Source organism: Ictalurus punctatus, chromosome 20, assembly GCF_001660625.3.
Source record: "Ictalurus punctatus breed USDA103 chromosome 20, Coco_2.0, whole genome shotgun sequence".
Taxonomy (NCBI): Eukaryota; Metazoa; Chordata; class Actinopteri; order Siluriformes; family Ictaluridae; genus Ictalurus; species Ictalurus punctatus.
Genome location: NC_030435.2, coordinates 19,584,899 through 19,600,226, shown reverse-complemented (window position 1 = coordinate 19,600,226; position 15,328 = coordinate 19,584,899). Strand labels below are relative to the sequence as shown.

The following is a 15,328-nucleotide window of genomic DNA, read 5'->3' as shown; positions in this document are numbered from 1 at the left end:
ATCCTCTGGACCACTGGGAAGCAGAGACTGCAGAAGAGAGAAAAGATTTTTTCTTTTTGAAAAGTAGCCTAGCATTGCAGAGGCAATGTATATACCTATACACTCTACTCTATACAGTCTATATCGTTTTCCCTCAGATGAAATGACATCAAAAATTGCAACATCCTTAGCTCCATCGAAGCCATTTTATTTAGACAGAGAAAACGTAGGTCAGACAAAATGTGCGGCTTTTATTTGTTATTTATTCATGTTTGAAGTTTATTACTCTGATAGGAAAAAAACATGTTTGTTTTGTCTAATAACTGTACTGCATTTACAGCTGTATTCGCTTTTTGAAAAAAAAAACCCCAATGTAATTACAGTTCTTAACCAACAGATGGCACCACAGGATCTGCAGCAAACAAGCACATCTCTTCAGACAAAAAAAAACAACAACAAAAAACATTCATGCAGATGTACACAAACCTGCCATGTTCTGAGGAGAGCCGACCGGGGTAGGTGGAGTGGAGGAGAAGTTGCTCCCGTTGTTGTCTGAAGGGTAAATCTAAGCAACGCAAAAGAAAGTGGCACATTTAAAGGTCACACTGGGGTACACGATGTAATGTACGTAATTCCAGCGTAATGACAGAGCTCAACTGAGATTCAGTAAAGAGCCCTTTTGGGGCAATTTTGGATCAAATCTCAGACAGATGATAACCAAGACCAGATCCAGGCTATTGTAACTCACTGAAGCAAGGGCTTTTCCAATTTCATCTCCTGAGCTTCCTGCTGCGCTACCCCTATTGCCTGAATAGACAGAGCAAAAAACAGAGCTTAAACCATGCTCACACGAGTGATATTAAGCTTTCCTAAAGCCAGTGGGCAGGAAGAGCATGACATGCAACTGATCATTAGTGTGTGACTGGAGGAGGACGGGACCTTCTTACCCATGATCCCGTCTGTTCCATTGATGGGAGGCGTGTATGCGGACTGGAAGCCACCGTTCACTTCGCTGCCGTGGTGAGGGTAGGACGGAGGGGACAGAGGCAGGGGCTGTCTCTTCTGTGGAAAAAAAAAAACTAATGAGCTACTCACTCTCTATAGCACACTGTATAGCGAGATTCAGGAATGCATCATGGGCTTAAATTTCTCATGTCTTATATTTAAACATATTTGACAGTACAGTTAAAATAATAGTGGCAGGGCCTGTAATTACAATCATTAAACATGCACTTCACACTGATAGAAATACAGAAATGTGCAAAGCTCACCAGGCGATCCTGAGGGTTGATGGCAGCAAATGGGGCGGACTGGTGGTGGGGCATGGAGGAATAACCTGACTGAGCCCAGGGGTCCTGCAGACCCTCTATTAACAAAAGACGATAGTCTGGTCTCTTATTTCGATTAACAGCAGCCAGTACTTGCAAAATTATTATTATTTTTTTTAAAGAAAGCATGAAAGAATCTCTTCAAACTCGACAAACTTCAAAACATGCTCAAAAAGATAAGATTCTACACTGGGCACCTTATGATGGATCAAATATGGACAGGAGTCTGCTGTAGGTTTTGAGATGCTGGATGTTATTTTGCTAATGAATAACCACTTCTTGTAAACAAAGAGCAATGAATAGAAAGCCCAGAAGATCTACCAATTATTTATTGCAGCCATAACTAGAATGAAACAGGTTTCAAAAACATGCCTGGACTTGGGGCTTGACTTTTAAGCCTTTGTTAGAAAAATTCCAACAAGATGTTTACAGCCCATATAAATAGCTAATGGCCTACATATGACATCGTGTACTTTGTCTATAAAACAGCCAGAATAAACATCAAAAAGCTTAAAAAACGTGAAAAAATAAAACAGAATCCCCGCCTTTTTCCACATGGTCACCAACACATGGTCCCAATAATCGAAAACAAAATTGTTGAAGAATACAAATGTGGCATGAGGTGAACAATTATGAGGTAGAAACACTGGAACGAAACGTGTCCAGTCATATACTCTTACTTCAGTTTCAGATTTCCTATTGCTTTTTTGAAAACCAAGAAATTCAATCTTAGATAATATGATTCAAAAAAACTTTCAATTTCAGATTCTTCTTTTTTTTTTTTTGCATTTAAATAAAAAATTCTAATGGCAATAATTATTATTTAAAAAATATTTCCAAAGATTGTTACTCTATAGTGAAAACTTCACACACCTTGCATGTAGATGGTGCCAGGGTAAACACTGCCGGTTTTCGAAGACGGGAAACCTGCGTTTTCCTGGTTGTAGTCGTCACTGAGAGCTGCTGGATAGACCTGCAAACACGAGCCAAATTATCACAGGATGAGATTTTTATTATGGGCATTTGAGAACAGACCTCAAATCCATATGGATCTGGATGTCTGCACACTTATGTAATGAAGGGCAGGGCAGGGGAATAGTGGGAAAGAAGAAGGGGAGAAAAAAACCCCCAAAAAACCACCTGCCACAAATGTTGTGTCATGGTGCAAATCTGTTGGGACAGTGATCTGGCGATCTGTATGTGAATCAGGAAACATTCGCCACAGAATACAGAACGCAGAGCACATGCTGTCCCAAGAGAAACATCCCAAATAGCTGCGTGGGCTACCACAGACACTCCTTCACAGAGAAACATGCTTGCTCACACACCCCTCAAAGTGATCTGAGTGGGCTGAATGGTATGCAGAAAGCAATGTATAACGTTAAATCACATCTGGCAAATCACAGACAGCCAGCGTATACAGATGTGCTAAACTCAGCAAGGAAACAGGAGGTTACAATTGCTAGACGCGAAAACACCACAGAGTCATTTATACTTGGCACAGATAGGGATCCTGTCTGATTTAATTGGTTCCATGGATTCCAGGGTTCTGGTGTAAATGAAGAACTCAAGCTCTGAAGACTGACGATACAGGGCTTTGAGGGTTACTTGTTTAATTTGATTAAACAGTATGACGTGCAGGGAGATGGGAAATAGAAAGAGAGGGAGAAGGTATCAGGGAGGGGGGGGAGGGGGGAGAGACAAGAGTCAGTGTGTGTGTATGTATGAGAGAGCGAGAGAGAGAGAGAGAGAGAGAGAGAGAGAGAGAGAGAGAGAGAGAGAGTGCACGCTGCATTCCCAATTACAGAGCCATCTGCCCATTCCTGGAGGCCGGCCAACACCACAGGCAGCTGGGAGAGCGGGAGGGAGAGGAACGAGTGTGGAGAGAAAGAGAGCAAGAAGGCAAAAGTGAATGTGGGGAGAGGGAGTGAGAGAGAGACATGGAGGGGGCAGGGAAATGGGCAAAAAAAAAAGGGAAAAAAAAGCACTGGAGAGCGATGGGGACAAGAGGAGGAGTAAAAAAAATGTAAAAAGAAGGCGGGAGCAGAAGAGGTTAAAAATAAAACTGGGACGGAGCGAGAGAAGAGCACATCACAAAGGAACCCATGTTTTGTGGGTTAAAAGGGTTGTGACTAAGTGAGGTGTTGACCGTACTCTGTGCATTCTGACATCTGTTGGTAATTGTTAAAAGCCAGAATCAAACAGAGTCAGTGTTCAGTTAAATGGTGGCTTAGCTACACAGGAAGTGCTACTATTCCGGCTCTGCAGAGCACAACTAAAAGACCAGGTATTAGAACCGGACTCTCAATCAGTCATGGGATGTAGCGGGCTGGGCAAGAGCAGACTTAAAGCTGTGAGAACAATATTCTTTAGATTTTCAAAAGGGAAAAAAAACAACCCACATGCAGAAGTTTAAGACCCTATCAATTACTTTAGTCACCTACTGCAAGGCTATTTAAACATGTATCTAAAGGATGTGACTTTTATATATATATATATATATATATATATATATATATATATATATATATATATATATATATATATATATATATATATACATACACACACACACACACACACACACATACATATATATACATACATATATATACATACACATATATATATATATATATATATATATATATATACACACATACACACACACATACATCACCCCCCCCCCCCCCCCAACTGAAGTATTTCTGTTAGAGTTGTAGCTCACTTTTTTTTTTAGAAATGCCATTTTATTAAACATTTAATTTTATTAGACTATGTAGGTAAGAGAACTCCATTTTGCTAAACCCTGGGGTGCGGTGGGGAGAGACTGGGTGTTCGATGGATGACGAGCGAGATGGAAAATACCAAAACAATAAATAACTGTAGTGCATTATATTTATTTATTATTTTCACATGGTTTTGTTTGAATTTATTTTCCCGTTTATAATATGCAGTGAAAAGTCAGAAAACGTCTGCCCTATGCAGCGAGCATTTATAGCGGACAAGAAATAATTGAATTAATTTGGGAACTAGCTAAAGATCAGTGACACGGTAATGTTTTGGATTAGTCATCTATTCATTTATGCATAGTAACGGATAATAGAATAATAATTTTGCCTCTTGGATCACAAAAATAAAATTTTCACCTTCTGAAAGAAAAACACCTCCTATTATAGGGTTTGGTTTGGGACATATAAAATTATATCCTTATTAACATCCGAATACTTAATATTTTAAGTAACTAAATACAGTTTTTAAAATAACGTCATAATGCACCGTGTGAGTGTTTCAGAGAGGTGGAGTGGGCTTATTATTTTGACAAAAAGACATGCATGAATGCTTAAAAGCAAATTGCATGAGTAAGCACGAACCCAAAAATAGGAAGAGCCACTTATAGCTGAACAGTTCACGCTTACATTCAAATGTGGATTTATTTGTGTTTGTATGATGTGTTTAAATGTATTTTGTGTGTGTTTTGTGTTTAGTCTGATGCATTGTTGGTAATCCGGACCCAGACTCTGAGCTCCGAAAGAGCTATGGTATTCTAATGAGGTCACACACACATGTCAAAAACTCAGACGCCCACAGACCACAGATGACTGCACTTACCGTGGATGGGAGACCAGGTGGTACTTTCCTGATCTTCTTCGGCGGGGTATCTGAACGGTGGAAAAGAAAAAAAACAAAAACAATCCCACAGTCACGAAAGTTTATGAGACAAAGGTTTTCTGAAGTGCTCTAGATTTTAGCAGGGGGTCTCCACAAGTCCCCACGCTCTCTCGCTAGCTAGCTCACCGAGCACGCCTTCCAGAGGCCTCCTACGATTGGCGGGGTACGATCCGTAGAATGGCGATGTGGCTTTTACGCCGGACGGGGACAGGCCATCAGGATTGGACATGGACATCTCCCCTGGCAGGAACTGGAGAGCAAAGAGGAGTTGATCAAATTTAAATTAGCAGCACAAAAAAAAAAAAAATTGTATCACGTGACTAAAGCATAACATGAGTTCCATTAGATGATACCTGTGTGCCAAAGGGGTAAGGTCCTCTGTCTGATTTACCTGCAATGCAGAGCACATGCTGTTATAGTAAGGTCATATCTCAAACCCAACAATCTCTTCATAAGCCAACTGACAGGAAACCAAAATAAAAACCCTTTATAGAAAACACACGTAAATCAAAAATAATTCCGCTTGCGCTCAAATAAGGTGAAAATCTGTTCAATATCCAATGAATGGGATAATTACAAGGATCTTTCTACGATCTTACACATTCAGATCACGGTTTTAAAACAAAAACGGTGATGGGATGTGCAAGCATGGCGTGTAATGATGCGGGGGACGAATTCTTTTGTGTTCTATTTAATAAAGACTTTTCAAAGACACCCTGGGAGCTTCTTCTGGTTTTGGTCAAATTAACACTAAATGCTGCTTCCCACAAAAGCAGAAATTTGGTTTGGTAATGGACATGTTAGTGGAAATTTAACAATACTGTATTTGAGGCGTGTGTACACAAACAGACACCCGGCAAACGTCTTATAAACGTCTGCCAGAAATAAAGAACCCTGTCGATGTTAAACACAACCAAACAAATGCTTTGCATACATTAAATATCAAAGCGAGAGCACAGTACAGTAGCGCATTATGAATAGCGAGACGGTGCTGGATGAAGGGCTACTCTCTCAGTGTTTGGCCGGCCTCCATCTGGCTCGGCTGTTCTGCCAGAGTGTATGAGGTGCACTGTTTACGGCCTCAGCCTGCGCTCCAAACAACAAACTGGCCCGTTATAAATGCTCCGGCGCTAATTACACAGCCCCCCTCCTTGCTAGCACTGTTCACGAGAGGCAGCAGTCTCCCCCTGTTTAAGTCCCAGTGGAGAGGGCTGCGCTCCAGTGGACTTAACCCCACTCCTGACACCCATCCCCACACCCCCGAACACCACCGACGTCGGCTTGAACTGAGGGAATTCCAGAGAGACCACTTCCGGAGTGAGGATGCCAATAAGACATGAGGGTGCTGTGTGTCTAATCATACAAGTGTTATTAAAAGCACAGTGCTGTCGAATTCTCAAATCTGATTGGTCAGAAACTAAGCCAAATCCCCAGTTTATATTAATGCACTAATTCTAATATTGTACTGTTTCTATAGTAACAATTCATTCACTGGGACTTGTGTGGTATATAATCCAAGTCAATACTGTGTTTTATTTAATGAAGAAATAAAAAGAAAAAACAAAACGTATAATCATTGAGGCGAAGCTTTCTGTAAGGAGAAGGAGTCTCCAGTGCCAGTACACTTTCCAACAGAGGACATTCCTGTTGCTCTGTAACATGAAATGTTGCGTTCCCCCCGTCTTATTAACTTCAAGACAGGCTGGTGAGGTAATGAATCTTTATAGCTACTATAACATAACCCATAACAGGAACTAACTTGTGTCTTGGACGTTCCATGACAATTAAATGTAACTATAAACGTTTGCGAATACGATGAGTCATTCCTTAATAAATGTTAAACAATTTACTCATCGGCAAATTGTAGTGATATAAGAGGAATAAAACACTTCAGGATATGCTGTTAAAGGAAAATGATCACTGGCTTGCATCACAACACATCATGGATTATTTTCCTACAGAGTGCCCCATCGTATTTAATCCCTTACATAGCAAACAACATAGTAAAAGTACTTCATCAGCCAGGACTGTATCAAAAACATTTGTGGATTATTGTATGTATGAATAGCAATAGTAGGATTTTGCACAACACTTAACTCAGTTCTCGATAAATGTACAGGTGTTTAAATTTTAATTGGCTTGAAATCATTCACCCTCCCACCTTTAATTAAATTTATTTTTTTTTAATCAGCAACATGGCAGAATATATTTATATATTTTATGAGCAGACATACCTCCAATTCCTGAGCTGTACATCGATGAAGGGGACATGCTTTCATGCTCATTATAATGGCCCACATTGTCAAATGCCTTCACAAAACACACACAAAAGAAATGAGCATTTATACCACAAACTAAGCTCATACGATCACACGGCATGCTGCAAGGACACCACCAAGGACACTTCAGAACACCATCATTATCCTGCGCTCCATTCAAAATGAAGCTTGAGTTGTTTTTTTGGGTTTTTTTTATAAATAAGGAAGCCACTTTATGAATTACTGTATTTATAGAGAAATTATTTGTTCGGTATACATTGTTATTGTTGTAATATTTCAGGATGATCAGGATGTAAACTAATATCAGTACTATCGACTGTGTATCGATCCCTGATGTAGGATATCTACTGCGTCTGAGTGATCGCTTCTTCTTATCAGATCGATGTCAGTACGCCTCTGAAGCTCGCTGGCTGACCGACTGACCTACAAACACCTCCCCTACGTGTAAAAGGTGCCTGAGGATCACAAACTGTGACTCAACCATTACGTTAGCAGCGGTCTGTGCGTATTTACAGAGCGGCTAAAGAGCCTTGCTTGGGGTTTTTTTTTTTTGTTTTTTTTTTTTAAAACAGCGTGTCTGATCCATGTCTGATCCTTAATTTAATCAGTGGTCGTGTCTTGAGCTCCTGTCAGATGACCTGAGGATGCAGAGCTCTAAGCATCAGCTGTGTGTACATGTGTGTGGGAGGAAAACGTTAAGGAAACATTCCAGATGTTCACAGGTTGCTATATTTTTGGGGGGTTGCAAATGGTTCATTCAAAAAGGATTATATGCTCTGCCCAATTGCTCTATAACCCCCCCCCCCTTCCCCAAAAAAAGACCCTAGAAAACTTGTTCTGAAATTATTAATGCAGTATGAAAATGGCTGTTTGCTGTCTTTGTGTTTTAATTGCAAAGCTCCACATTCCATAAAGACACTAGGAACAGTCAGCCTCGAGAGCAAACACATGAAACATCCAGTTCGGTTTGTCCGTTTTTCACACCTAATGGGCTGTAACATTGACAGAGACTGTTTAGCTTGTAAAAGCAGCTCTGTCTCAGCATGCTATGTGCTTTATGTACTCGCAGCCATGGGGCTCTGTTAGTTCTTACCCGTGAACTGAAGGATGGACTGTTCTGCTCTGCTGAGCCCCAGGAGCCTGATCCACTCCGGTCTTCCAAACCTGCAACACAAGCACACGTCGCTGTTTACACCTGCTACTCATGTTAAACCAGTTATCGCTCCTGCAAAGTGATTATAATTGACATTATTAGTGTTTATTAAAAAAAAAAACAAAAAAAAAACAAAAAAAAAAAAACAGGCTGTTTAGTGTAGAACATTCTGCTTCCTGGCCTGTTTCGGTGCCGACACAGAGAAAGTAACAGCTTAGCGAGTCGTTCCAGAAGATTCTGTCAGCTATTAATAAAAGCTGTGAAATCGGAACAAAATAAAAATACCCACGGCTTGCACAGCATAAACGCTGAGCGCAATCACAGTGTTATTTCTGCATTGGCCCATGCCAGCCTACCATTAAGAATGGATTTTGGGTAATCCATCCATTTGAAGCGGATTAATTTAATTTTAATGCTTTGCCATGATGAATAATGTAAAGGGGGAAATTTTTTTTTTTTTTAAAAAACAGCGATATGCGGTAAGTTGTATATATTAAACCTCAAGGGGTCCCTTCATTAATAGCTCACGCCTGTTAGTTTGTACACCGTTATTTGTACGGTCCGTACAGGGGCATGCCCAGGCCAGAACCGGATTAATCATTATGCTATAGGTACTAGAGTCTAATCTGGGCATCCTAAAGGTGTGAAGAGTCTGACACGTTTATTATAAAAACATACATGTGACACATTGGTTTGCATGTCTGTCCATTTAATCAATAATCTGCTGTTTTCAGTGCACTATCGTTAACTTAAAATCGATTTCAAAACACAGAAACCGGTAGCGGAATCAGGAGAATGTTAAATATATGGAGCAGAAATTTCCAGAATCCCCCACCTCGCTCACAGCTCCCTCACTGTAACGCTGGCGACGATCTCTGGGGAGAAGAGCCTTAATTGTGAGCTCATCTGCATAAGTGTGCATATTAATGAACTCCAGACTTATGAATATTCATATCTTTTTGTTGTCTAATTAAAAGCGAAGGGAGGGAGGGAGAGGAGGGAATCATGACAGCGTCGGCAACGGAGCAGAACCGGAGCAAAACGCGAGGCCGGTGCCATTGCCGTGACAACCGTAATCTGCCGCCGGCGTTCCGGGGTGATTTGGAGTGGAGAGACGTGGGCTCGTGTCAGAAAATTCAATCGACACGCACACATTCACACACCCCCCGTCTGAAATTGGTGCACTCAGAAGTGTGGTGCTATCTGGCTCCCCTGTCAATGCGCGCACACATCATCAACAGAGCAGAACCGAAAAAACAGGAAAGAACAGTTTGAGTGTGTGAAACGGCGATCTGTTTCTCTACGCCACACTACCTGCCTTTAAACAATGCCCCTGGAAATCTCATTAAGGGCCATTTATTTAGTCAACAATACAGCTACTTCCTGCAAGCTCGGAACCTTTCACCGGCGTTGCTTAAAAGAACGTTTAAGGATGACGGGGTGCAGGGAGCCAGCCATTTACAGCTATTCATGAAGTGAGAGCGAGCGAGAAAACGAACAAGACAGCTAATACTGTGGAATGTGAGAGGCAACAGGAGGGCGAGGATACGTGGGGGTGTAGGAGAGAAACTCTCGAAAATAGCTTAAATCCATATTCATAAGCATGCTGAACATTCGCTCTTATTAACACAGAGGATGATTAATAGAAGACGGAAGGGAAGATGTGTAGAAACCATCCCGCTCTAGAGCTCTAGAGCAAAAAAAAAAAAGAAAAAAAGGAAAAAAAAGGACTGCACCCAGAAGTTACTAGCCAATTCCCCCAGCACCTGAATAAACAAAACTTCGCTCTGAAGGCTCAAAAAAAATTAGATTTTAAAAAAAAAAAAATTAAAAAACCCCCAACATGCATTTTTCCACTGGTGGTTAGAACCTAATGGCTGCAGCTGATCCTGTCAGCATGAGCGCAGGGTCACATGAGAGACCTGTACTGCAAAATCACGACTTTATACCCTCCTAAACGTTCTCAGTTCCTTGTGGACGTGTACACGTGTGTGTACATGCATCTGTTCATCCATATTCTTTTCTTTTACGAGCCGCTGAGTCATTAGCGTCTGGACAGCCGATGCACTATTCATTGGCTCAAAGTGCTCTCGCACGCTACCTGTTTGTGCAGACACAGTGATTACAGAGGACAATAGAGACGCAAGCTGCCAGTCGTGAAACCTTAGTTCTATGCCGCTCTCTGCCTCGCAGGCACGACTGAGACACTGTGTATGTGTGTATATATATATGTGTGTGTGTATATATGTGTATGTGTGTGTGTGTGTGTGTGTGTGTGTGTGTGTGTGTGTGTGCGCGCGCGCACACGGTAAAGCTCAGAGGGCTGTGAGTCAAGCCTGACACATTCACACACCTCATTAAGGAGAAGAGGGCACACAGTAAGCCCGTTAAAAAGACTGAGCTATAATTACGAGGAAAAATGTTGGAATTGGTCTAGTCACCCCTGAGTCATAGGAGATGAGTGTAACTTATGACATACACATGCACACAAAAGATGACCACAAAGGGCTGAAACCACAAAGCCACAGAACATACACGTTCATGTATAATACCAAAACAGACAAGGTTTTATCAGATCAGACACATATCCAACAGCTTACAGGGAAGAAAAAAAAAAGAAGAAAAAAAAAAAAAGATGTAGACCGCAAATACTTCCTTTGTACAATACAGAAGATAAAAACAACACGTTATTGATAAGCAGATTCAAACTTCTTTTAATATAATAGTCAATTACTTATTACAAGTATTACGCAGGTCTTAATATTTGTAAGACTAAGGCTCTAATATAATCATCGTCAGGCACACTTTCACTCTTTTTCCTATCAACACATTTTCAAATCAATAAAGTGATATTACATAGAGATCATTTTCATCAGACACATACAGGGGTTGCTTTTTTCGGTCACTGAATCTCATGCCGTTCTATAGGTCATGTAGTTCATACAAAACAAACAGACGAATCTGTACCCCCGTTAAAAGGAAGAGCAGATTGTGGGTTCATCAGGGGGTGTTTTTTTTTTTCCCATTTGTAGTTTCCTTGCCTTTAAAATAGGTTCACCAGCCTACTGATTATCTGCTTTCGTCTCTTCTCCCCTTGACAAGTTACCAAAGAAAAGAACAAAAAAACCCTACTGACTTCCTGAAACAAGAGTTTCTATCTGATACATATGCTTCTCGATGCAGTAACTGGAGTGTTTCCAAATCCCACAGCACTACACACACACGCTAGATGAACAGTTTCACTTGCACAGACAACAGTTGCCTCGAAATGTTGGAAAATCTTAACCAAAGACTTGCTGCCATTTGGTCGAAGGCACAAACATGATATTCTACATGATATTCAAAAACAGGCTACAAGAGTCAGGTATAACGCGTTACTGTAATCTAACGACTTTTTCTGATAACGCAGTAATGGAACGCGTCACATCTTAAATTTATGCAATTTGATTAGTTGCTGCGGTCAATAAAATTACGTTACTTGCATTACAAATTTATTGTTAAGAAAACAATATTAAGTAAAATGCATTTTTAAAATAATCATCACGTTTTGCGTGGCTGCCAGGGGCATAACCCGGCCTGGGCATTCTGTAGCCCCGAATAATCCTCCACTTGGAGTGGTTTGTCACCACATAACTGTACGTCAGTAAAAGACGACCGCCTGTAATTTTATATCTTCAGTGTACGAGACCAATCAATCAGACAGAGTTTACAGGAAAATACCCGTGTCTTATTGGCTGACAGCTCTCAATTCTGCCAAACGCTATCTCACTGTCCGTGTGAGGGAAAATAGATATATGTAGATATTTTTTTTCAAACCAGTAAAAGGAGTTGAAACAGAAACACTGCCTCTCTAAGATACTCTTTTTATACCCAATCACATTACTGACCTGTTGCCAATTAACCTACTGAGTTGCAAAATATTCCTCCAGCTGTTTCTTTTTATTAACACTTACTTTTCCAGCCTTTTATTTGCCCCGTCCCAACTTTTTTGATACATGCTGGGGCCGTCAAATTCAAATGATCATCTTTTTCTTAAAATGGCACATTTACTCAGTTTAAACATTTGATATGTTTTCCACGTTCTATTATGAAGAACACATGGGTTTATGAGATATGCAAATCATTGCATTCTGTTTTTAATTGACATTTCACACGGCTTCCCAACCTTTTTTTTTTTGGAATTGGGGTTGTATACATAAAGACACACACAAAGAATAAAACTTACAGTACTGTGCAAAGGTTTTGGCACCCTGTTTAGTACAAACTTTGTTACAGATTTGTATTTTATGACTTCTGCATTATCAAGTCAGTACAAAACCCATATTATATTCCCAAACATTAGTTTTCTGGCACAAAATTAAATGTTACAGAAAAATGTTTGTATGTCAGTAAAGAAAGCAGCGTATTACGCCAGAGACACTTTTCAGACAATAAACATGATGAAAGCTGCTGGGTTTTGCTGCAAAAATAAGAAGCGACGGTCAGTCTCCAGGAGAACCGTGGCTGGTTCTGTAAAATGCTCAATAAAACTTACAGCACATTTCCTTATAAAACTGCATGAATTCTACCTGAGACTACTATTTAAAAAATTTTTGTCAAACCAAATATTTATTTTGTTTTCATGTACTACTGTTCACTGCTCTTTACTGTATTTTTATTTTAAATGTAGAAACATTTCATTACACTGAAGGCATCTTTGCTCCACAGCATTTCTTTGCGTGTGCCCAAAACTCTAGCACAGTACCGTAGATCTTCACGCTTCCCTTCTCACTCGGAGGCCCACGGCTGCCTTCAGGAACGGAAAGTTCTGCTTCATGCAAACCTCAGTGTTCCTCTGTGTCTTTCAGTGGAGTTTTGCAGTTATATATATATCCCGGTTATTCTCACTTTCACATACTCAGTAAATGAAACTCCCTGGCCAGCAACACCTCAGGGAATTAATTCTTCCTCATGCTAGCTGATCTAATCACATAACCGCAGCTGATGCACGGTTGCTTTCTGACAGCCCGTGTTCATAACCGGTAGCAGCTAACCTCAAAAGATGTTGATAAATTTAAACAGTGATTCTGCATTTCTAAATGACTGTGTGAGAACAGTGTGTGTGTGTTGCTATTGCTTTCAGAAAGCCAAAGCCGAACCATCTTCAGTGAAGGATAGAAGTGAGGTGTGGAAACCGTGAAAGAGGACAGAGTGTGGCAGACACTGAAGACTGGAAAATTAAACTAGACCACACTAAGAATTCACTGCTTTCCTTCAAGCCCATTATGTCTTTATATAAAATCATGCTCAGGAGATCCAAAATTGTCTTTGTGACGAAAATAACGCAGTATTTCGCACAGTGACAATGCAGTTGTTTAGTGACTCATTCTTCTTCTCAAGGCTTCTCGGAGTTGTAGCTTCAGTAAAAGACTATCTCCAGCTGGAGAAGGTCAGCGTGCACATCTGCGGTCAGCTCCTGTGGTTTGGTGGGTGTTAAAGCTTGTGAAAAACCGTGACCTTCATGTGTGACAAAAAAAAAAAAAAAAAAAAAAACGTGTAACGAAAAGCAGGTCACCTGAAATGTCAATTAAGTGTGACTGGCTACAACACTGTAATAACGCTCACCTACAGCAGCATGTATGTGTGCATAGAGGTGTGTGTGTGTGTGTGTGCAGATAGTCTGTACATATAGAGGTGTGACTATAGTTGTTCAGAGGTCCATGTAGGTAGAGATGCACGTGTGTGTGTTTAGAAATGTACGTGTGTACAGAGCTGAACTTTTGTGCAGGTAGAGTTGTGTGTGTGTGTAGGGCAAGGTTTCCGTATACGTAGGTATAGGAATGTGCATGTGTGTAAGCCTTCAGCCCTGTGTGTGTGTGTCTGTGTATAGATGTGTGTAGTTGTATAGGTAGAGGTACGTGTATAGAGAATGGTGTGTGTACAGGTATAGGAGTGTGACTGTGTATAAGCCTTCTGCCTTGTGTGTGTACAGGTGTCTATGTATAGGTGTGGGTGCAGGGTTGTCACGGTACCAAAACCAGTAAAATTCCACAGTACTCGGTACCAATTTCAGTACCGAGGCAAGACACACAAAAAAAAACATGCTAACCGTACACACTATTTTATTAATAAAGGTAAATATCAATATAAAATGTATTTTTAAAAATGCCATCATGTATACTTCAAGTATTTCATTATTAAAGCTACTACAGTTATCCAACCAAGAGCAGAAACGCTTTTCTGACTGATATTAAAGACATAAGCCGTGCTAGACACATCTATTATTTTCCAACACATAAATTTCAGATATATAGCTCATCAAAAAGCCTCTGGTATGTAAAATTAGCAAACCCCATCATGTCCTCCAGTTTATTTTACCCCAGTAAAAGTTAAAAGCATTAAATGGTTAATAAGGACCCCTGACCGTATCAGTGTTAAACGCACGTATGCTACACAGACCATGCTACAACATTCAGCAACCGCTACCATCATTTGAAACTCACCTGCTTAAACTCCTTGAATAAATACTGCGGTTAAGCCAGCCGCTCTACCTGAAAGCACGGTTAATCTGTCCGCACATAAATTTTAGGGGAGCGGCTTTTACACACTTGGCGGTAACAGCATCAAAAGTGGGAAAACGAGCGTCCACACAACAAAAGCAAATGAACGACGATCATTTTAAATGAAAAACAAAACCAAATATTCCCAAATCCAGGTGTCGGTATTTAAGGTGCTTTAATAGGTCAGATGCGTTTCCTCCTTTCGTCAAAAAACTTTGATTTGTAAATCGGTTCATGGTTATTGATGATGTTCCTTTTGTGATCTGCCTCAAAGCCAAAATATTTCCAGATGTGGCGCTTTGCACCTTTCTTGTCCAGAAACTTTTGTGGATTTGTAGTCAACAAAGCAGCAGCAGCTCCATCAGTGGCCATTGCTGC

The 15,328-nt window shown here is 40.5% G+C and overlaps 1 protein-coding gene across 5 annotated transcripts in view; it reads right to left on the bottom strand.

Moving 5' to 3' along the window:
- tcf3a (transcription factor 3a) overlaps positions 1-15,328 on the bottom strand; it is a 33,219-nt gene that overhangs the window by 9,637 nt on the left and 8,254 nt on the right. For all 5 annotated transcript variants that reach the window (XM_017494940.3, XM_047162420.2, XM_017494941.3 and 2 more), the window contains 11 exon segments: positions 8,352-8,422; positions 7,214-7,289; positions 5,333-5,370; positions 5,106-5,229; positions 4,920-4,969; positions 2,181-2,280; positions 1,251-1,345; positions 927-1,041; positions 728-786; positions 466-544; positions 1-27 (listed from right to left, as the gene is read on the bottom strand). The exon segment at positions 1-27 is cut by the window's left edge and continues 50 nt beyond it. In XM_017494940.3, coding sequence (XP_017350429.1) covers positions 1-27; positions 466-544; positions 728-786; positions 927-1,041; positions 1,251-1,345; positions 2,181-2,280; positions 4,920-4,969; positions 5,106-5,229; positions 5,333-5,370; positions 7,214-7,289; positions 8,352-8,422 — 834 coding nt within the window.